We start from the raw sequence: 24,258 nt of genomic DNA, 5'->3' as shown, positions 1-24,258 counted from the left end.
ATCAAGGTCTCTCTTTAATTCTTACACAAAATCTTTCTCACTTAACTATGTCTAGGTACACTGGCCATTTGCCTGGAGTACTCTTTCCCCTGCTTAAATGTCTAATTCTAGAGCTTTCTTAATGTGTTCGTATAAATGTCTCCCCTTAAAATGGTCTTCTGATACCTCCACACCTAACATAGATGTCTCCCCTTGGTTACTGTCTCTGGAACAGGGATCAGGTCTGTATCTACAACCATGTATCTGTGTTTCTTTGGGCAGCGATTGTTACCTAGTAAATATTTTTTTAATGTTTCATGAATGATGAAATTCAGTTGCAAAAGCATTGAGTGTTAATGTGATCTGGTAGAGCAAGCTCTACCAAATTCATGGTTTTAATCTTAAATATTTCAGTTGATATTAATTCTTATAAAACTATTTGAGTACTCAAAGATATGTAGGAAATATTTGTTTTTAGGCATGTTTTTTATATTCTATTAAAGATAATTAGCATATCGAGGCTATATAGTGAGAAAGTATTCTTATCCTCAATCAAATCACAATCTCTCTGTGAAGACCCATATGGTTGACAAATATTGACAGATATTTGAACACCTATTATGTTACTTAATATAACTTCAGGAAAAAAAATTGATACTAAATACCATATAGTATGTTGTCTTACTAAAGTTACGTATTTTTACATACTGACATTAAAACTTAAAAAAATTTTGTAAAAAGACATATGCTTATGTATTTTAAACATTCATCAGGGTTGTTTCTCTGAATTCTTCTTTTCTTAAGATTTTATTTATTCATTTGAGAGAGAGCACAAGTGGTGGGGAGATTGTAGGGGAGCCGCAGCAGGAGAGGGAGAAGCAGACTCCCCACTAAGCAGGGAGCTGATTGTGAGGCTCAATCCCAGGACCCTAGGATCATGACGTGAGCCAAAGGTAGATGCCCATACATCTGAGCCACCCAGGCACCCCTGTTTCTCTGAATTCTAAGACAAGGAAGTAATGAATGCACACTTATTTAATTATGTATTAAATCTGTGCTATGAAATTTTTCACTAGATTTTTAATAAAAGTGACCTTAATAATTGCATGAATTTTAAGGGAAGAAAATAGATGGTATTAATATTTTCATTTTAATTATTCCAATAAATATATAAGACTCAAAAGCTCCAAATAGCAGAGACCACAAATAATCAGTTGTTATAGACATTACTTAGGAAGTGAACCAGGAACCAAGATGCTGGCTGCTGAGTCTCTTAATGGCTGCCTTCATTTCCTGATTCCTCAGAGTATAAATAATTGGGTTAAGGAGGGGGGTGATTATAGAGTAAAACACAGAAAGAAACTTATCTACAGAGTATCTACTGAATGGGAAAGCATAGATGAAGATAGTGGGACCAAAGCAGAGAGTGACCACAGTGATGTGAGCAGATAGTGTGGACACTGCCTTGGAGGATGCTCCAGAGGAGTGCTGCCAGATGGTGACCAGCATGACAATATAGGAGATGAGCAAGAAAATGAAGCAGACCAGGGAGAGGAGTCCACTGTTTGCAATCACCAAGAGCTCTAGGATATAGGTGTCAGTGCAGGCAAGCTTGATGACCAGGGGAAGGTCACAGAAAATGCTGTCCACAACGTTGGGACCACAGAAAGGTAAACCTGCAGTGAAAACCATCTGGCTTGTGGTATGTACGAACCCAATTGCCCACGAGAGCAGTAGAAGTACAATGAGAGCCCTGCGATTCATGATGGTCTTATAGTGCAAGGGTTTACATATGGCAACATACCTATCCATGGCCATAGCTATCAGAAGAGACATCTCTCCACCCCCAAAGAAGTGCATAAAAAACATCTGGGCCATGCAGCCCCACAAGGAGATGGTCTTGCGTTTTCTAAGGAAGTCTGCAATCACTTTGGGAGTTGTAGCAGAAGAAAGACACAAGTCAAAAAATGATAAATTTGCCAGAAAGAAATACATGGGGGAGTGAAGATGGTTGTCAACTATTACAGAGATCACAATGAGGAGGTTTCCTACTATGATGGCTACATAGACAAGAAAGAAGATTGCAAAAAAGAATATTTGAATTTCTTGAGAATTGGAAAGTCCGAGCAAGATGAACTCAGAAACACTTGATCTGTTCTTCGGGAGATCCATTCATCCTTTTGTATGAGTTTGTCAGAGGTTGCCTAGAAGAAGAAAAAAACAGGGTGTCATAGGGACTGAGAAGTCAGTAAACCTGATCTTTACTTACATGCTGTCTCATATGTAGGCAAACAACCATTTTGGTAATATGACTGCTTCGCAGGTATTTTGCAGGAGATATTTCATAGGACCACATAATAGTAGAAAGTGTGGAGGGCATGGAGCCAACTAAATGAAATGTGTGTGTTGGTTAGTAGGATCAAGGTTGCTTGGACATTTGAGAAAATCTCTCCCTTCTTGTTCAGCTGCAGATCAGACTGTGTGAAACACTTAACTTATTAGAAAAGAGTTTTGGAAGGCATCAGCAAAACAGATTTTTATCTTTTTCAGGAAGTGCATTTACTGACACATTTTTGTGACAGTCTCAGTATGCAGTAAAAAGTTTGCCATATTACGGGCACCAGGGTGGCCCAGTCAGTTAAGTATCCAGCTCTTGGTTTCTGCTCAGGTCATGATAATCATGATTGGTGGGATTGAGCCACCTGGAGGCTTGCACTGAACCCATGGAGACATCTTCAGATTCTTTCTCCCTCTCCTTCTGCTCATCCTCTCTTAAATAAATAAAATCTTAAAAAAAGGTTTGCCATATTAAATATTGCTGAAGTCACATAATCTGCATTATGCTTCTTAAATAGAACTGATTACAAATCATGAGCATATTGTTGTTAGAAGGTTGAATATGGGTACAGTTATATTATTAACTGAGATTAAAGCCTATTACTAAGGAAAGATTAAGGTTTGTTAGAATTGAATGACCAGATTGACTCTCAAAACTACAGATGCTCACTTACATATTGCCTAGTTCTTCATGTGTTTAGACGTGAAGTATATCTGTGCATGCGTATCCAGTTGTAGCAAAATTGAATTAAATATCCATTTTTATCTGGTATCTTTTTTTAAGTCATATGTTTTCACATATGTAAATGTATAGAAACATCTAAATCACTACTATTAAGACTAGTGAAGTTTACCATTGTAGTCTTGTTATTATAGTCTTGTTCCACTTAACTCCCATTAGTGAGGGATAAAGAGTAAGGTGAATCATTGACATTTGTAAACATGATTTTATAAAATTTCAAATATGTTGGATTGTTTGAAAATAGTGCCATTTTGGATTACTTAGCTTTCTTGGACCTATCCTTTCTCACAGTTACTTCCTTAAAGTTCTTTTAGCCTTTAACTTTGTCAAGATGGAAAAAGTCATACATTATGTTACTGACTGAGATGGATTCAGCTAAGCTAAGTGAACTTTTAAAAAAATACACACATATCAGGGGAATAGGTCAGTGCTTGATGTATATAAATTCACTTTTTCAAGACCTTCCTGTTTGCCTGATTGTAGCTCTGTTTTTCAAGTCTTATTCCAGGCTTGTAGTTCCTCTCCAGTCCTTTCCTTGCTTTTATGAAAGCCTAGACCCAGGCCTAATGCAGATCACCACAAAAGAAAATAGAATACATGGTTTCAAGGTACCTATTAAACTTTTGGTTACATAGTTCAAATTTTAAAAAATACAGTATATTTAGATAACATAATAAGCATTTAGTCATATTCTCTTTTCTTTTTTTTTTTTTTTCAAAAGATTTTATTTATTTATTTGACAGACAGAGATCACAAGTAGGCAGAAAGGCAGGCAGAGAGAGAGGAGGAAGCAGGCTCCCCGCTGAGCAGAGAGCTCGATACGGGGCTCGATTCCAGGACCCTGGGATCATGACCTGAGCCGAAAGCAGAGGCTTTAACCCACTGAGCCACCCAGGTGCCCCTCTTTTCTATATATAGTTACTATCACTAACACACACAGTTATTTTAAATGGCTTATAATCTCCCATTATGTTTGACACCATCTTTCAGAGTAGCATAAAAACTTGCTTCGTGGAGCACCTGGGTGGCTCAGTGGGTTAAAGCCTCTGCCTTCGGCTCAGGTCATGATCCCAGGGTCCTGGGATCGAGCCCCACATCGGGCTCTCTGCTTAGCGGGGAGCCTGCCTCCTCCTCTCTCTCTCTCTGCCTGCCTCTGTGCCTACTTGTGATCTCTGTCTGTCAAATAAATAAATAAAATCTTAAAAAAAAAAACAAAACTTGCTTCGTTCAGGGGTGGCTGGGTTGTTTAGTCATTGTCTGCCTTTAGCACAGGTCATGATCCCAGGGACCTGGGAATGATCCCTGGGACCTGGGATCAAGCCCCATGTCGGGCTTCCTGATCAGCAGGGAGCGTGCTTCTCCCTGTCCCACTCCCCCTGCTTGTGTTCCCTTTCTTCCTGTGTCTCTCTCTGTCAAATAAATAAATAAAATCTTTAAAAACAAAACAAAAAACGTTCCTTCTTTCACAAGGAAATAGAACTGAAAATGGAAATCTTTGTTAGTTCTCATTCACTGATGTGAATGTGTATTTGTTCTTTGTGCTCCACACCCCTGCTGTAAGACAATGATCTTACCTAAGCTATAGTTTCTGGACCTTCTGTATTTGTCTGCAGTATGCAATAAGTACATTTGCAGGTGCACATGGGTCTGGCAGAGATAGAGTCCTAGACAAGATGCTATTTCTAAATTTTTTTCACGTTAAAAGTTTTTAACTACTTGGCCATTTTCAGAATGTTGCCATAGGAAAGTTGAATTTTCTCATACATTTTCTAATAATTCCTAAGAAGTTAATGATACCATCAATGTTTTATAAGTGGTGATGTTTTATGATTTTCAAAGTCATGAATCAGGTACTTTATCCTTGCATTTCTATCATTTATCTCTCTTTTAAAATAATTGCATTTCTAAAAACAATGAAGGAACTTTCTCTTTTTGCTATATATAAGTCAAAGAATAAAATCTTTCAACCTGATAAAGATAACCAAACAATTTGAACATACCTAGATTTCTTTTCTCTAAAAATAACTTACTTTGCTGGACTGTTATCTTAATTCCTGGTAGCCATTTATATAGTGTTTCTGATTTTTGTATTTTTTTTTTCAGTTGTGACAAAATCAGGTATATTCCAGTTTAATTTTCCCCTTTCAGCCTTCTCTTCAGTTATCTTTTTGGCATTTATACATATCACTTATGGATACATTTAAGGTTATTAATGAAAATAATGAGATAGATGAAAATAATGAGATAGATGGTATGTAAGGTAGAGTAATGGCTCAGGATTATGTAACCTACCTGTTTGCACTTGGACTTCAGAAGTAACATTGATACGAAGTGGATGCTTAATCTTCATCATTCAGTGATTTTATTTTCTGCTCTGAACTTCGAAGGACAACAGTATATCAGTGTATCCCTAGGTAGAAGGCACAAAGGAGAACACTCATTTGATTGTTTTAGATTCCCCAGAGACTAGTAGTAAAAATCAATTGGGATGTTAAAATAAATTTGTGACATTACAGGAATGAGACATCATTTTTCATCCATAAAATTGATAATACTTTAAAGACAATATTCAGTATTCAGGTGGGCAGTGGAAAGGTAGGACTAGAGTTGAATTATGAGAATTTTATATTATGTTCATTCTTTTGTTGGAGTTTGTTTTCTACAGTAATCACTGAAAATATATTTAGGAAAATATAAATATTCTAGATTATTTTAATTCTAAATTGCATTAAGGCTGAAATTTTCACATTTAAACTCTAATCTGTCTAGAATTTATTGGTAAATACTGTGAGGTAATTTTTCATCTTTGCAATTAAATAATAATTCATTCCAGTAAGAATTTGTTATGCTTTCTTTATAACCTTTTGAATTTGTTGATAGATCAGGCTCTTCTCCTGGTGTACTCATTTTCTGTTTTTTTCTCCCTCACAATTTTCGAGGAGATACTACAAATTTTACTACTCATTATGTTTACAGTATATTTAATGTATGGAAGGACAAGTCTGCACTCACTCACTGCTTTATTCATTCACAGTTTTCTTGGTGAGTTTCATATGGTTTTATTCTAAATTAGATTTATTTTCTAAAGTTAAAAAATTCCACTGATATTTTGATATTACAGTATTAAACTTATAAGAAATGTAGAAAAAATGAACAGAATTACAACATTGAGTCTTTCATCCAAAAGGATTTTATTTCCTCTAAATGTCTGCCTACTTATGACACAATAAAATTTTCTCATCTTCATTATCAACACATTTTTTGCAACTCATTTTTTTATAATTAATTTTGCCTATTTCCTACTTTGATGCTTTACTTAATATGATCTTTTTCTTTATCATAATTGATTTTATTGTTCGTTTTCATTTTTTACATATTTAAGTGGTAAATGGTATCATTGTGGAAATCTCATTTGCAATTTTTTCCAGTTCATTGTCTTCTTTGTTTTAGGTTACTTGTAAAATAACCTATAAATATTAATAACATATTTTTTCTAATACATTTCTTGTGCATTATTGTATTAACTAGAATTTTAGAGCAATGTTGAATAACAGTGATAATAACTATGGCAGAACTTGTTAGTTTCCCAACCATGACCCTTCCTTATTTCTTAAAAAGAAAACTCATTTTCTGGGGATCAGCTGTCTGTGCACTTCCGTGGAGTCTTGAACCCACGCACAAAGTTGATCTCCCTCCCTGAGCCAGTCACAGTTTTTCATTTTCCTCACCAGTTTAGCAATGAGTCCAGACCATGTACAAGAGACTGCCGAGTAGCCTTCTCCCATTCTTCATTAGTATCGGACACCTGAATTCATTAAATGACATTGTGCACCCTTCCCTGCAAGAAAAAGTCGCCAGTACCATGAAAGTAAACAGTGTTATTAGGAAGCTACTTGGTGAAAATTCTTTGTAGGTGCTGACTCCTAGGAGAGTTTTATACTTTCCCTCTCCCCAACTCCATTTTTTTCTCAAGTCTATTTGGAAAATTTTGAGTTTTTAATACTAATGTTAAGTACTATAAATGCTTATAGTTTAATGCTATCAGTTAAATATTGTACAAACAGAAGGATGTGAAGTAATTACTTAAGTGACAAAATATCTGAGTTGCTAACAGGAAATGTTCAGGGAAACCAAAGATGAGCATCAGCTGGAAGCTACCACCAAATCTAAGCTGGAGGGGCAAAAGAAGATGCAGTCATGCCATTGCCCAAGGGTGTGATCATGTATTTGTTTTCTTCTTCTCCCTTGAGAAACTTCCATGAACATAGAGGCCTCATCCAACCAAATTTATTATCTCATATCTGTGTAGGTCCAAAATCCAACATTGGTCTCACCGCGATACAATCAGGTGGCTGGCAGGACAGTATTCCTTACTGGAAGCTTTGAGAGAGAAACTGCTCCCAGACTCATGCTGGCTATGGGCCAACTTTCATTCCAGGTGGTTGTAGAATAACATCTCTATTTCCTTGCTGATATTTAGTCTGGGGTTGTTCTCGTGGTTTAGGCATTGCCTGTATTTGTTGGTCATGTCTTCTTCCTCTTCAAAGCCAGAAACAGTACATTAAAGCCTCCTCACGTCTCATCCTTCCTGTATTCTTTTTGCTTTCTCTGAATCCCTGAAAGTTTCAATGCTTTTAAATACTCATGCATTAGATTAGTCCACCCAGATTATCCAGGATAATCTCCCCATCTGAAGGTTTATAAACAATCATATCTGCAAAGGTCTTTTTGCCATGTAAGGTAACATATTCACAAGTTCCCTGATAAGGGTGTGGACTTCCTTGGGAGACCATATTCTGGTTATAACAGCTACTATGCAAAAGTCAGAAGTGTTGTGGCCCATTTCAGTAGGAGAGCTAGAGCCATGGAAGTGTGGCTAAATTTCAGAGTGAGCCACAGAAGTACTGCAGATATCTGGGCTAAGGTAGTGTGAGTGTGTGTATGTGTGTGTATATTCTTTGTTGTCCTTTCCTCCTACCTCATGTTAATCTAACAGTGATACTCATTTGTAAGCATCTGGAGGTCAAGTGACTCAGGGTCCTGGAAATGCAGTCTTCATGGATTAGGGTAGCCAATGATACAGAGCAAATTTGTAAAAATGAAAAGAATGGATTGAAAGGAAAATGGACATGTGATGGCACACATCCTTTTATTATTCAGTCTTTCTGGAATATAAGTGTGGTGTGTGGAATTTCTACAGACATTTTGTGACAAATTATTTTTTAAAGATTTTATTTATTTATTTGACAGACAGAGATCACAAGTAGTCAGAGAGGCAGGCAGAGAGAGAGAGAGAGGAAAGCAAGCTCCCTGCTGAGCAGAAAGCCTGATGTGGGGCTCGATCCCAGGACCCTGAGATCATAACCTGAGTCGGAGGAAGCGGCTTAACCCATTGAGCCACCCAGGCACCCCTTTGTGACAAATTATTTAAAAAAGAGCATACACACAGGAGGTGTGATACTCTGGTGATACTGTGGTACTACTATACCAACACTGGACTAGGACACTATGATTTGTTACACTAACCATAACACTGTAATCATGGTTGATTACTAACAGATCAACAATGAGAAAAAATGAACACAAAAACCTCATTCTTTGAAGTGACAGGGTCCTGATACATTTGTAAAGTTTTGGGGAGTTTATATAGGGCAAGTATTCTGAGACATCAGCTTAAAAGTTTAAGTATGGCATCTCGTACCTCAATGACTACCACAAAGAAGAAAACATAATATCTGGTAGTTCGCTCCAAGTTTTGGAGCCGTATATTCCAACGTGTGTATATTACTTATTGATTGATTGACATAAGGGTTCTAGTTTTTGTGAACTTAGTTCAGGAAAGCAACTTAGCAGATTTAGTACAGAGTGAAAGTAGCCTCATCACTAGGGCCGTATGTCCAGGCAAATTCTACAGTATTAAAATTACCTATGTTGGGAAACAGACCATTTATAAGGTTTTCCATATCCTAATAGGAGAATCACAGTGTAGTTTCCTAAGATTATGTAGCATGGCTATGCCATGTGTAGCAGAGAACTGTACATGAGTTGGAAATCAGCTCCTGGCATTCTACTATGCCCACATAGGAATGGACCATGATAGCATAGAACTTCTAATGACTATTGAGATGGAGATATTTTTCATATTTGTGTTCTTTTATATTAAGATGTACTAGAGAGCATCACAATTTTAAAATTGTATCCTGTTATCTTTGGGTGGCATCCTCTAGGATGTAGTGTACACTCTTATTATATAAATCACATTATATGTAGCTTGTTCCCAATAAGAAGAATCTTCAGGATTTTATAGGATATTCCCCATTCATTCCCTATAATACATGTGTATAATATATGCCTTCATTTTTCACAGCTTCAGGCTCTCTAGTTCCAGAAATTCTGGGATATGTTTCCACCAGTGATGCAGTAAGATTTCTACTAACCTCAAGCTCAGTCACTTTTCAATTTTCTTTCCCAGAGATGTAAAGGCAAAGAAAGGTGTTACCATCCTGTAAAAGGTAATTTACCTTGATCACCCAAAGATGTAGCACTGCTACTACACAAAGATAAAGTAGGATCATGGAAATTTTTTTTTAATCCAAATTGAAATACTATCCTATTTCTGAGGTGAAAAAATGTATTGGATGGTATTACTTACAGAGATGACATTGAAAAAGAAAATATTAGTGAACATCAAAACATAGCAATAGCAATATACAAAGCAGAACACAAGGAGAATAAAAATATTTTTATTATATATATCTCTTTAAAAGGTAAATGACCATACACAGCAAGGTAATAACAATATATTGTTGAATATATTATCGCAATAGATTAACAGTAGACATTAATATAAAACAAAACAAATACCAGGGCCAAGAAAAGGTGAATGGAAGTATACTGTTGTAACTTTCTTATGATACCTGAAAAGATATATATTGATGTTAGACTGTGATACAGTAAAATGTTTAGTATGTATTTGTGACCCTAAAATAAACACTAAAAACCTCAAGAAAAAGATAGCTAAGAGGTCAAGATTATTCATACAAAAAAATTTAACTAAATAATAAGTAGAAAAAAAGCAAATATAAATAATACTCAAATATCCAAGAAAATACATAAAAAAGACAAAACTGAAAAAAAATGAAACAAATATAAAATAAAAACATTGTCAATTTTAACTGAAACATGTCTATTATGATATGTATAAATGAACTAATAACCTATTTAAAAGCAGAGATTATTGTATTGGATAGATGTATGTTGCATACAAGAAACCACCACTAATAATAAAGACCTATACAGATGAGAAGTGAAAGGATAGTGTAAGAAAAACTACTTTAATATGTTCCTGTTAACCAGACTGTGTTGTATCAATTTACTCTTTCATTGTAACAAATTACCACAAACTTAGTGACCTAAGATAACAAAAATTTATTATGCTACAATTCTTTAAGTCAGAAATCTGATCCAGGTCTCACTGGGCTACACTTAGTTGGCAGACTTGTATTCCCTTCTGGAGACTCTATGAAAGAATCAGTTTCCTTGCCTTTTCCAATTAAACCAAATGAAGCAGAAAATGTGAAAAAATATAAATATAAAACATCTGACAAGAAAGCAAATTTTAATCCAATCATATCAATAGTAATCCTATTATATGTCATTTATTTTATGGGACTTGTCATGCATTTACATATATATATGTAATATATATATATGTAATAGACATATATACACACACACACACACATACATACATACATACATACACAAACCCAACAAGATATCATACTCTTTTTTGTACAGTCAATATTTAGTAAATGCTTATTTACATATATCAACATATTCCTTTTTGTGGTCTTAAAACATACTAATTCATAAGATCTTTGTACCTCACTAGAATTTTCTGTCCCCATGCAATTCCATGGGTGTGTCTTTCAAGTTGTCCGGATATCAGCTAACCTCTGCTCTAAAAGACCTCACTTAACCACCAAAAGCAAAGCAACTAGCATATCCCAGTCAAACTCTATCATAACACTATTTTTTATTTGCTTTAGAGCACTTCTCTTTCGGATATTATGGGTTGTTTTCAGTTTAGTAGTTTAAACTGTGTTTATCTACCTGACTATATCCCCAAGAGACCTGGAATCTTACCTGCCTTATTCACATAGCTAGAACAGTGCCTGAAAATTGCCAAGTACTTAATAAATGTAGTATTTGCTAAAATGACTGAATGATTCAGTGTGTGAATAAGTGATTTAATCAGTTCCAACTAAATTTTCTCCATTGTTGCTTGTCTAATTCTTCTATTTCATTCAGCAAGCCATGTGACGATTCAGTAACTTCTTCATGGAAGCTTTCACTTCCTGGTTGCGAAGGGTATAAATTACAGGATTCATCAAAGGAAAGATGACCGTGTGAAAGAGAGAAACCACTTTGTCAGCTGGGAAGGCTCTGAATGGGCGAGTATAGATGAAGATGGCAGGTCCAAACATCAGAAACACAATGATAATGTGTGTGGTACATGTGGAAAGAGCCTTATTCTTGCCCTCAGAGGAATGTCCCTGCACACGGCAGAGGATGACTGCATAGGAGGTCAAAAGTCCCAGGAAGCACAGCAGCGTGAGCAGGCCACTGTTGGAGACCATCAGGAGCTCCACCACAAAAGTGTCTGTGCAGGCCAGCTTGATGACTTGTGGCACATCACAGAAGAAGTTATCCAGCTTGTTTGGACCACAGAAGGGCAAGTGGAGAATAAGAGCTACTTGTACAATGGAATGAGTGAAGCCCCCAAGCCACAGAGCCAACAGTAAGGCATAGCAGACTCTAGGGTTCATGACCGTGGAATAGTGCAAAGGATGACAGATGGCGATGTAGCGGTCAAAGGCCATCACAACAAGAAGGAACATCTCCCCCGCCCCCAGAAAGTGCAAGAAAAAGAGCTGAGTGATGCAGCCTCTGTAGGAGATTATTTTCTTCTCAGAGAGGAAGTCCACCAGCATCCTCGGAGCTACAAGGAAGGAATAGGATGCATCAAGGAAAGCCAAATTGCCCAGAAAGAAGTAGAGTGGGGCTGTGAGGCCAGGGTCTGATCTGATGGTGAGGATGATTAGGAAATTTCCGGGGAGGATGATGAGGTAGAAAACTAAGACTAACACAAAGACTAGGAGTTGAGCCTGTTGAGACTGGGTCAGACCGAGGAGGATGAATTCTGTCACCACTGTGTTATTCTCCCTCTCCATCTCTCCTCTGTCTGCAGAATAACAAAGTATTATCTGTTATTACCACATCTTTTCCATAGCTCTTCTCCAGGTAAATACATTGACCATATCCAACACTTGTGTAGCTGAAAAAAATGCATGTCCCATAAGTGTCTTGTGTTTTGAGCTGACCCTACTACCCTCCATTTCTTGATCCGTCCGTAAGATGTTTTTTTCATAACCACACTCTCACTCTTATTTAACCATGTGCTTCTATATAATTGTGTTCCTCTAGGACTCTGGGCTACTTTGCTTAAAGAATAGTGGAAATTTCCTGATGAAAACAGAACTTAACCATTATTAATTTGTTAGGTGTGCTGTTTTCTCAGTTAGCTGTGGTGCACTGTCTCTAATGTTTAGATTTGTTGCTGGGGTTTTGTTGCTTCTCTTCATTCCCGTAGAGCAAAGTGCTTTTGCAAGTGCTTCTTTCCATTAGCTCCTGTAGAATTCTTAGTTCTTGGTGGTATCTGTATGTCTTGTTTTCTAAATGTGTTTCTCACTTGCTCCCATCACATTGTTCTGCTTTGGTGCTCTCGTGCACCTTTGTTCTAAACTGGTTTAGAGTCTCAAGCAAAAATCCTACATTCTCTTAACATAGAGGTATTCCCTTAGGTACATTCTTGGTTGGATGCCAATCCTGAAACTGCTACATACCTTTTAAATCCTAATGAATACTAATCTAGTTTTATTTGATCACCATGTGTCCATAACCTATTTTTCCCTCAGATCTCAGAATGATAGCCAAATGATATCCTGCCCACAAATATTTTCATATAAAACTTATTGGAATATAAAAAATACTTTATATATCTCAACTAATATAATCAAAGCATGATAGAGTTGGAATTGGTCATATAGGACATATAGTATGACATACTCTTTGGGTAGAAGAGAAAAACAAAACAATTGCAGTTAGGATTTTTAGTTTTACAATTCTCTTCTTCATTCTCATTCACAAGTGGTAAGAAAAATAAGGTGTGCATTCCTCAGTTTAAACTGATTAGGACATTAGTAATCATCATCTACCCGTTGATATTACTTTATTTAGGCAGTTAATTAATCATAATTTTGCTTGCATAAATGTTTCCCCCTTTCTGGCTGTAATCTGGTCTAAATAAGAATTCTATTTAGAATTGTATTTGTGGTCATTTTCTAATTTGTATATTACTATAATTGTAGAAACTTATTTTGTAAATATATACTCATATATTGTGACACCTGTACATGTTTGACTGTTGGCATGAATGAGTTAAAAAATGAAAGATTGCTAATTGTAACACAATACTGTAATGTGACATATAACTAAAGTTCCCTTGATTTTGAATTACATGCAATAGTTATTTTTCAAAAGTACTATGAATACAAAGGAATACAGTTTGGCAATATAGAGAAATGACATATTGTAACATGCTACAACACTGATGAACTCAAAACCATTATGCTACGTGAAAGGAACGAGTCAACGAAGGACCACATATTATTCAATTCATTTTCTGAAAATCTGTAGACAAGGCAAATTAATAGAGATAGGAAGTAGAAGAGTGGTTGCCTAGGGCTATGGGTGGAATGAGTAATGACTGCTAATATGAGTTTTCTTTTTGGGGTGATTAAAATGCTCTAAAATTTATCATGGTGATACTTGCATAACTCTGTAAATACACTTAAAATGATTAACTTATACACCTTAAATGGTAAATTTTATATTATGTTGATTATATCTCAATAAATTTTTTTGTAAAGATTTATTTGAGTGAGAGAGAAAAAGCACAGAATGGGGAGAGGCAGAGAGAGAGGGAGAGAGGATCTTTAAGCAGACTCCCTGTGGAGCATGGAGCTGGACGCAGGGTTCTATCCCAGAAGCCCAAGATCACAACCTGAGCTGACCAGAGTTGGACACTTAAATGACTCCACCACCCAGATGCCCCTCGATAAATCTTTTTTTAAGTGCCATTATTTGTGGAGGGAAAAACTGGAGAAGTAAAAAGTCCCAATTAAAATTTGACAGAAATTTTTGATAGCATTCCTAGAAAGAAGATGTAGGAAGAGAGGAAAAAAGGAAAAACAAAACAAAACAAAAAAACAAAAAAAAATTAAGGAAAAAGCAACCTTAAAAAGTCCATTAAAACAAATTTAGGCAATATGCTAGTATTTTAGGGCACACTTAATAGAAACATCAGAGTATGCTCTGTGTGATTAGTAACATTTGTAACTAGCAGCTAAATGTTATGCAAAAGGAATTTATAACACATGGGCACATATCTGTGTATAGAGGTACTTATTCACATATGTATAAACTCTATAGTGAGTCTAAGGAACAAAACAAATAAGCAAAGGGGGAAAAAGGAGAGAGAAGCAAACCAAGAAACAGATTCTTTTTTTTTTTTTTTAGGATTTTATTTATTTATTTGACAGACAGAGATCACAAGTAAGCAGAGAGGCAGCCAGAGAGAGAGGGGGAAGCAGGCTCCCCACAGAGCAGAGAGCCCGATGTGGGGCTCGATCCCAGGACCCCGGGATAATGACCTGAGCTGAAGGCAGAGGCTTTAACCCACTGAGCCACCCAGGAGCCCCTAAGAAACAGATTCTTAATTATAGAGAAGAAACTAACTGATGGTTACCACTGGGGAAGTGGGTAAGGCATGTGTTAAATGGATGATGGTGATTAAGATGTGCATTTGTGATGAGCACTACGCCTTGTATGGAAGTATTGAGTCATTATATTGTACACCTGGAACTAATACTATACTGTATATTAACTAACTGGAATTTTTTTTAAAAGCCTAAAAACAAAAGAAATAAGAAAAAAATATCTTTGCGATCCTTTCTTCTGTCTTTCACCCAGAATGCCTCCACATTCATTTCTTATTCTATCTCTAGAAACCTATAGAAACCTACTCTCAGGAAAGTCAGTCAATTGCTCCATCTAACTATTCTTAGTCTTTGTGCTTTCCAGGTGCTCACTGACAGTTATTTCATGCTTTTCTGAGTTTGACAATTCCAGGCCACAGGAAGCATTCTAAGAGTTACAGTCTCCCACTCTTCCTCTGCGTTGTTTTTCCAGATCCACTTCTATTCCCTGTTAGTAACAGATGGAATTGCATACCACTTCCCCCTTTAACCCACTTTCTTCTCCCATTCTCATTTATATACCTTCTGTTCCTGTGCTTCTCAAATTGTGCTCATCACAGAGACTGAGGACAGACATGCATCAGAGGAACATTACTCTACATAAAATGAATTCCTGGGGAAATGAAGCCCTAGACTCTCACAGAGACCAGCATTTTGCTCTTGTCAGGGCAAAGAAGTATTGTCAGTGTAGGCCCGGATAGAGACCTGAATGTTTTCATCATTCCTAACCTTCCTTGTTATGTTAACTGGTAGAAAAACACATCTGGCATTGAAGGTGGAGAGGGGGCTCATATCCTCTCCTCTTTCTCAGAGTGCAGACAAAGCGTCCACAAGGCCACACTGAGGATGCCTAGATTCCAGCTGCCATCAGATCAGCTCCTGGAACCGGGTGTTTGGGGACTGATCACCTTCCTAGCATCTCCTCCTTCATCTCTCCCCATTCATTTCCTCTTGCTTCTTTTTTATTTTTGTCATTTGCCCATTCTCTTCCTCCTAGTTCTATTTTACACACTCATTTTCTCAGTTATTCTTTTTGCATTTGCCTTATTTTTTATTCCTTTATTTTCCTTGCAGTTTCTCTCCATCGACCTTTTGCTTTTCCTTCCTCATTGCTCTCTTTTTTATCATTCTCTTTCTTTCTCTCATTTACCTACATTCTTTGAGTCTTAATTCATTTTCACTCTGTTTTATGCATGTATTCTATCATTATATTCAATGCCCATCTTTCCATCAATTCTGAGATGATAGATTATTTTTCTCCAAGGTAAAAGGAACATGGCACATGCTTCCTAAGTGTTGCATTCCAATGGATTTTTCTACAGATAAGAAGCTTGACTTCCTTTCACTGATAAAACTTTGTTCCTGAACTTTATCCTTTTTGAAATTTACTTAGTCTCATCCACTCATTAATTACTTCACATTCTCTTCTCAAACATTTTGTCTAACTCATTCTAACAAAAATAAATTGATTTTTGTGCTCTGAAGTTAATCTCCTTAAAACCACCATGCCAACATGAATCCATTTAATAAATCTTGGAAATGACAGGGTGGTTTCTGGGGCATCTGGGTGGCTCAGTTGGTTGAGTGGCACGCTCTTGATTTTGGCTCAGGTCATGATCTCAAGGACATGGGATTGAGCCCTGAGTAGGGGTCTGGGCTCAACGGGGTATCTACTTGAGACTTTCTCCCTCTTCCTCTGCCTCTCACCTGGGCAAGCTTTCTCTCTCTCTAAAATGACAGTGTGTCTTCTCACTCTGTATTCATAACCTTTTTAATTTTTTCCTTTTTTATTTTTTAAAAGATTTTATTTGTTTATCAGAGAGAGAGAGAGAGAGAGAGAGCAAGCGAGCACAGGCAGGAGGAGCAGCAGGTAGAGGGAGAAACAGGCTCCTTGCTGAGCAAGGAGCCCAGTGTAGGACTCGATCCCAGGACCTTGGGATCATGACCTGAGCCGAAAGCAGACACTTACAGACTGAGCCACCCTTTATAACCTTTTTAAAATTATTAAAATATACTCTTAAACACTTCTGCAAGTTTTGAAATCGTGTATCAAGCTGAAGAACATAAAAAATATTTGATACTAAACTTGAGGATTATATAAAACTTTATTCAGTTACTCAAATCTTCACTCAGACAACTACTTATCAATTCAATAGGATAGCTAAATTAGATGATGGAAACCTCTATCATCTTTTACTATTTTGTGGGTTTTTTTTTTTTTTATATTTTGTGGTTTTTAGATAGTATCATAAATGTTCCAGGAAGAACTCTGCTTTGGGAATTATTCTATCTTATTTAAGCTACTCTTTCTCTAACTTGGGGAGCATATAACCTTAGAAAGTCATTTAGTCTTTTAAAATCTGAATTTTTTTAATCTATAAGGGAGGAATAATATATCTATTCTTTCTCCTGCATATGGTTAACATGAAAATCAAAGGAGCGGGTTAGTAGCCACATTATATCCATATAAACAACTAAGAAGGTACTCAGTGATTAGAAAAATTCTAGTAAAAAATGCTAAGTGGACCTTGTGTCAGTAGATTTTTTTGTCATTGTGCTGGAGTTAATCCCAGAGATGCTGACTGCGTAAATCTTAGTCATTTTGAGGTAAAAACTTGTGTTGTTTCAAGGAAGAGTGTAAATTGTTTATATGCATTGTTTCTTAAGCATAATGAATGTAGTAAGCCTGGGGAGGTTATTTTAGATCTTGTTATAGAATTCAGATAGGATTTGTGAATTGAGTCTTGTTTTAAGATCCTTAACTCTGAGCCTTGTATTTGTACATGTTAGGACCATATTCAAGAGAAGAAACTCAGGCCAACTGAGTGTGGTAACCAAGAGGTTTGTAAACTTGTGAAATCAGTGAAGTTTGTTTCTGGACTGAGCCTACCCCTTCTAACTTGTGATTCCCAATTTTCTTCTCCCCCTTATCTCTGATTTACAATAGGAAAAACCTAGTCATTTGTGTGATACTCAAATGTAAATCCAGGAGGTGAATCTCCCAAGGCTGTTGGCATTTTCACATCTTTATAATAGTACAATTAAATATTTTAACCCCTTTAATATAATACTAAACATCAGGACATGCAGGATGTATATTTGAGGGACAAGGTAGAAAATGCTGTATGTCTGAATTTAGAACTTACCCTTTTCCTGCTTCTGCAGGATTATTCCATTCTCATGCATTTTAAGGCAGCAAATGTCTCAGACAAATAATATGACTTTCTTTGTATTCTTCCTCTCAATTCCTTCTAAATATGAAGAATGACCAAAAATTTCACCTTTTTAGGGCTCCACTGTTACTCTCAAGCAAGGGGCTGTCCTCTTCCTTCTGATGAGAAGGAGATTACCTGATCATTTCTGAATTTTTTGTCGAATATATGTTCTCATGGTGGGACATTGTAAATTCTGAAATCTGCTGTGTCATTCGTGATGCAATAGGGGAATATGCTTTGGGGTTTTTCAGCTACCTTAATCATGCAGGTGTTTCCAATGGGAATTATTAGAATGTCAAGTAGAATTTGAAGAGAAAAAAGACAAGAACATTTTAAGGATTAAATATACTCAAAACATGTGCCAGCTAAGATCCCACTGGATCACGTCAGCATTTTAAATTTGACGTTTTAACAGTAACAGTGAAATGGCACACGTTTATTAAGCATAATGAAAGTAGTAAGCCTGGGAGGTTATAAATCTTTTCATATAATTCATATACATGATGAGAAGGCTATAGTGTTTATTAAGAGGTTACTAGTGACACTAAGTCAATATAAGTATGTTAGTATCTGCATATTTTGGGTGCAAAAAAATTAGGTAGAGAGAGTATATTATGTTCCAGAAAGCTTTTTCAGGAATAATTCCACTTAAATAAAAGAACTTGATGGTGTCTTATACACTAGTTTTTTTGTAATGTATTTAATGATTGTGTTTATTTGAGAGAGAGAGAGCGAACAAGAGAGACAGCAGGAGCAGGGCGAGAAGGGCAGAAGGAGAGGGAGAAACAGAATCACTACAGAGCAGGGAATCCCACAATGGGCTCCATCACCGGAGTGATGTTGAATCCTGTAAGAAAACTCCATCTCCTGGAGAGGATTCAACATCACTCCAGTCATACTGGCAAGGATCTGCGTGGTGTTCCAACAATCCCCCCTTTTGTTTTCAATTGCAACATCTTAAGAGCCAATTCCAAGCTAGATGCCTGTTTGTTCACTGGTTGTTTGAGGAGACAGTACCTTATAAGAAATATACATAAACATATTAGCAAGGTAACTCCTGCCCCAGAAACAGAATGGATAATACTCTGAAACCAAGCTCAAGGGTCAAGGCCCTGCAGTGCCTCAGCCGTCCCTGTAGCGAGGTTCTCATAAGGAACGCCTGGCAATTTGTTCGAAAAGTTTCAAAAATCTCCTCTGGAGCTCTTGGATGTCAAGAGATATATTCCCTTGTAAGTCTTGTAAATGCTATTTGATCTTATCCCATTCATAACAAGTACTATTATATTTTCAGGGGTAATACAGAAAGATGTCACATTCCAATCACAAGTGAGTACAATTTGTTGTTATAAATTAAGGACCTGAGGGGTGCGTGGGTGGCTCAGTCGGTTAAAGCCTCTGCCTCTGGCTCAGGTCATGATCTCAGGATCCTGGGATTGGGCCCCGCATCGGGTTCTCTGCTCAGCAGGGAGCCTGCTTCCCGCCCCCCTCCCACCGCATTCTCTGCCTACTTGTGATCTCTCAGCCAAATAAATGAATAAAATCTTAAAAAATAAATAAATAAATAAATAAAGGACCTGTTCTCTTAACCAAGTCATAGCCTGCTTTAGTTTTGCTACACAATTTTCTAAATCCTCATTTATTTTTAACTGTGTAGTCCATAATTCATGGGATTGATTTTGCCATTGTTCTACATATGTATGCATTTGAACTGATGTCTGCAAGGCAATCCTAGCGACTGCAGCTATAGGAGCTATAGCAATAAGAATAATAAGGACAAATATTATCCATTCTATAAATCTCATTGATCGGGTCAGAAGATGAGAAACTACCTTTGTCGTAAGACCTTCTATTGGAGAATGTTGCCATTCTCTAGTGAGATTTACAGGAAGCCTGATGTTTTTTTCTGGCTTTCAGAATGATAATACTATCCTTAGTGGCATTAAACGGTACAAATGAATTCATGAAAGTGTATAATTTACATGATGTACATTCAACACTTCTAAGAGTTTCATTAAATCGTAAAGGTCCAAGAGCAAAAACATAAGGTATTAGTATACAAACATGAATATAAAAGGACACATTGTAATCAAATGAGTAAGTGGAACTCGACTGTTGATTGTTCCTGAGAAACTGCCTTTCCAATATTCAGGAGGTTGTGCGGCAGTGGCCAATTTCCAGATATCAGGTTGTTCAGGATATAATTGATCATTATATTTAAGGCGAGGCCGTGGTGAAGATAATCCTCCTTCATGCCAAGCCATCAAACCGCGTGTGTGGTGTTCCCAATGAGTGGTGTTGCCAGTCCAAAGTATCTTATGTATATTGTCACACAGTGTTATCGTCCTCTGTACAATTGTGAGAGAATCGCCCATGTGGACCCCAATCAATGAAGTAATAAGTGTGATTGTTTATTTTTATACTCAATAATTTCCCATGGGATGAGCAGCAGTCACTCCACCAAACAGGCATATATCTCCAATGTTTATAAGATACAGATTGACACTGAGATAGCAGGAGGTTTACCTTGTATAGTAATGTTCACATCTGTAAAATTAAGAGACATGGCCTCCAAAAGTCCTAATAGTGTTCATGATTGTTTTGTAGGGGGTAAAATACTAAGCCAAGTCTGCAAGGCCAATGGAATGCAAGAAGTGCCTCCTGAACAGATAGGAAGCATTTTATATCCTAAAGAAATGTTAAAAGGGGTACCTTCATCTTGTGGATGTTTTGGGCCCTATTGTCTCCAAGGAGAGCGCATATGTATAGAATCATTTGTGTATATTTTAGGCCCCTTTTCACTCCATTCAACCAAGCATAAGAGTGGTGGATGAGGTATCCAAGCCCGATATATAAAATCTCTGCTTACTTCTGGTGTGCAGGTCAGAAGAGCAACTATAGCCAAAAGCAAGTTCTCAGGGGTCTGTGGGCTTCTGGATGATCATAAAACTGTTTCTCTTTTAGCTGACAGGGCCTTAATCTGACCCCATGTGGGTGGATTGTCCCTATGCCGATATGGTCAGGGTCTCTTCTTACGCGGGGACAGCACATGCATCTTGTGAGTGACCTCCTATGTATCTTATATTTCCGGATCTTTCTCGGACATCAGGGGTGCAGCAGTTATTGGCAGGGTCATTGGTTTTCCAGGGCCTGATGAGCCGAAGAGGAAGACATAGTGTTTCAGAAGGTCCATCACCAGAATCTGAGGAAATCAGAGCAGACCCTCTGCCTTTCCTTAAGAGGGGACCAGGGAGCCATTCATTAAAAGATTTGAACCAAATAGGAAAGATGCTTCAAGGGATCGCTGTGACTGTGAGAAGTGTTTTTCTGCTGCTGTCTGAATGTCGCCTCGGGGTAAATTCAGAAAATTAAGAGTGAATAAAGAGAGTGCTAAAATATCCTTGGGGGTTCCTCTTTTTTGTTTTTTAATAATTGCAGTTTTAGTGTACGATGAGCTCGTTAAACTATACCTTGTCTTTGTGGGTTATAAGGTATACCTGTAATATGATGAACTGCCAATCAGAACAAAAGGCAGTAAATTTGTGGCTTGTGTAAGCTGGTGCATTATCAGTTTTTATGGTAGTAGGGACTCCCATAACACTAAAACATTGCAATAGAGTAGAGCGGATGGCCATAAAGGACTCAGAGAACTGAGGAACTGCTCCAAGAAATTTATAAAATGTATCAATAACAACATGTAAATAAGGTTGACGAGGAAAGAGATCGAAATGAGTTACCTCCATTTGCCATAGTTCATTGGCCTTTGAGCCATGAGGATTGGCTCCTGAAGGGTGTGGGCGGCAGTGCAAAGGTGCACAAATAGGACAGGATTGAACAATGTTATGCGCCTTTCAAAGTGGAATGCGGTAACAGTTGTGCTGTCAATTAGCATTAGCATGCAAAACTGAGTGTCCATCTGCAGGTGATGTGAAAATAGGACATGTCAGGATATCTGCTTGACGGTCACCTTCTACCATGGGTCCTGGGAGAGAAGAATGGGCCCTAATATGGGTGACATAGAGAGGATGGGAACATGATTGTACAAGGGACTGTAGTTTTGTGAGAACGTGTAACATGGTTTTTTGTGTTGTATATATCTGAGCTGTTTCAGTGGTGGGAAAGAGACTAACTACATAAGCAGAATCAAAAACGATGTCAAGTGCAGAAGACATAGGAGTTAACAGAGCTGTAAGAACAAATATTTCTGTTTGTTGCACTGATGCATACTTGCTTTGAATTGAGAGGCTTAAACCAGGTCCATGTATGCCTCCTTTTCCAGTCGAGGAGCTATCAATATAATACACAGGAGCACCTGAAATTGGACTAGTTTTACAGATATTAGAAACTATAAATGATGTCTTTTTTAGGAAATCTCATAATTTACCTGCAGGGTAATGGTTTCCAATGGTTCCAGAATATCCTGCTAAAACATTAAGGAGATGATCATTCAAGGGAAAGAGGGAAGAAAAATGTTTTATAGAGATAGGAAGAATGATAACATGAGGGTCGTATCCCGATATTTGAAGACATCTGTTTGGCCATGGATCATGAGATCTGTTATTTCAAGTAGATCCATTCTAAAACAAGTCTTGTTGAGCTATCACCCCGTAGGTGAATGGGGAGTAGGGAACACAAATAACAGTAAGGTAATGCAGGATCATATCGATGCAAGAACACTTGATGAAGGCGTTCTTCAAGGAACTGAAGTTCCTGTTCAGCCTGCAGTGTTAAGCTTCGAGAACTATCAAGGTTAGGGTCTTCTTCAAGAGCGGCAAATAGAAAAAAAAAAAAAAGAATGGCAAATAGATTTGTAAGTTGATGTGTGGGAATACCCAACATTGGGAGTAACCAATTAATATCTTCTAATAATTTTTGAAAACCATTTAGAGTACTTAAAGTATCTTGATGAATGGAAAACTTTAGGGGTTGAACAGTGGTGCGTTCTGTCATATGACCTAAATAGGAGAAGGGTGGAGTAAATTGTACCTTTTGGGGAGCTATTATAAGACCAGCCTGTTGCAGGTAGTGTTGTGTATTTGAAAACAATTGATGTAAGACCTCTGGGGTTGGGGCTGCTAGTAAGATATCATCCATGTAACGGAGAATATAACATGTGGAATATAATTGTTGAATGGGCTCAAGAATCTTTCCTACAAAATACTGGCACATCCTAGGAGAGTTAGTCATGCCTTGAGGGAGAACTTTCCATTGAAATCTTTGTAAAGGTTCTTGTTGATTTACTGTTGGAATTGAAAACACAAAACACTCTTTATCTGAGGGGTGGATAGGAATAGTGTGAAAGCAGTCTTGTAAATCCAGAACTACTAAAGGTAATTTAGTAGGTATACAAGAGGGAGCAGGAAGTCCTGGTTGTAATGCACCCATAGTTACCATTGCGGCATTAATATTACAGAGATGTATTAATAATCTCCATTTGCCTGACCTTTTCTTTACAACAAAAATTGGAGAATTCCAAGGAGAAAAAGAAGGTTCAATATGTCCCTTTTCCAATTGTTCTTGAGTTAAACCTTTTAGAGCCTTCAGTTTTTCTAACTTGAGGGCCCATTGCGGGGGTCCAAATAGCTCGTTACTTTTCCAGGTGATTAGAATTGATGAAGGAATTTTATCAACCCCAACAGCCCCTATATAAAACCCAGCCCAGTGCGAGTATCATTAGGGTTAAGATCTACAGGTTCAGGCATTCCTTGTAAGTTTTTACCTAAGCCTTTCCCAGGAATATACCCCATGTTTTTCATCATGTTTTTTAAAAGTGCGGATGTAGGTATGTGAATTTCAGCATCCCATTGTTGTAATAAATCTCATCCCCACAGATTAATAGGTACGAGGCAATGAAAGCTTGAATATGACCTTGTAATCCCTCTGGGCCCGTACAGGGCAGAGGTCAGCTGCTTTGTCTCAATTGTTGAGTAGTTACATAGCCAAGACCCTCAAGGGCATAATCAGCACGCATTGTAGGCCATTGGCGTGGCCAAGGTTGACGAGAAGTGATAGGGATATCTGCTCCAGAATCTAAAGGGCCTTCAAATATTCGTCCCTTAATAGAAAGCTTCAGTTGGGGTTGACTTCCTTCAAACAGTTTCTAAGA

General features: G+C 37.3%; 2 protein-coding genes across 2 annotated transcripts; both read right to left on the bottom strand.

The window, feature by feature from the left end:
• Positions 1-1,209: 1,209 nt before the first annotated feature.
• Positions 1,210-6,086, bottom strand: LOC111159343 (olfactory receptor 4K13-like). The gene is made up of 2 exons (XM_022521743.1): positions 6,075-6,086; positions 1,210-2,136 (listed from the first exon to the last, which is right to left on the bottom strand). The coding sequence occupies exons 1-2, from the start codon at positions 6,084-6,086 to the stop codon at positions 1,210-1,212; spliced, it is 939 nt and encodes a 312-aa protein (XP_022377451.1).
• A 5,281-nt stretch (positions 6,087-11,367) lies between these two features.
• Positions 11,368-12,294, bottom strand: LOC111139940 (olfactory receptor 4N5). Its single transcript, XM_022492350.1, has one exon. The coding sequence runs from the start codon at positions 12,292-12,294 to the stop codon at positions 11,368-11,370; it is 927 nt and encodes a 308-aa protein (XP_022348058.1).
• Positions 12,295-24,258: the final 11,964 nt, after the last annotated feature.

This window comes from Enhydra lutris, unplaced genomic scaffold, assembly GCF_002288905.1.
Source record: "Enhydra lutris kenyoni isolate GAN:26980312 unplaced genomic scaffold, ASM228890v2 scaffoldscaffold4, whole genome shotgun sequence".
Taxonomy (NCBI): Eukaryota; Metazoa; Chordata; class Mammalia; order Carnivora; family Mustelidae; genus Enhydra; species Enhydra lutris.
The sequence above is the reverse complement of the archived record's forward strand: the minus strand, read 5'-3'. Positions and strand labels throughout refer to the sequence as shown.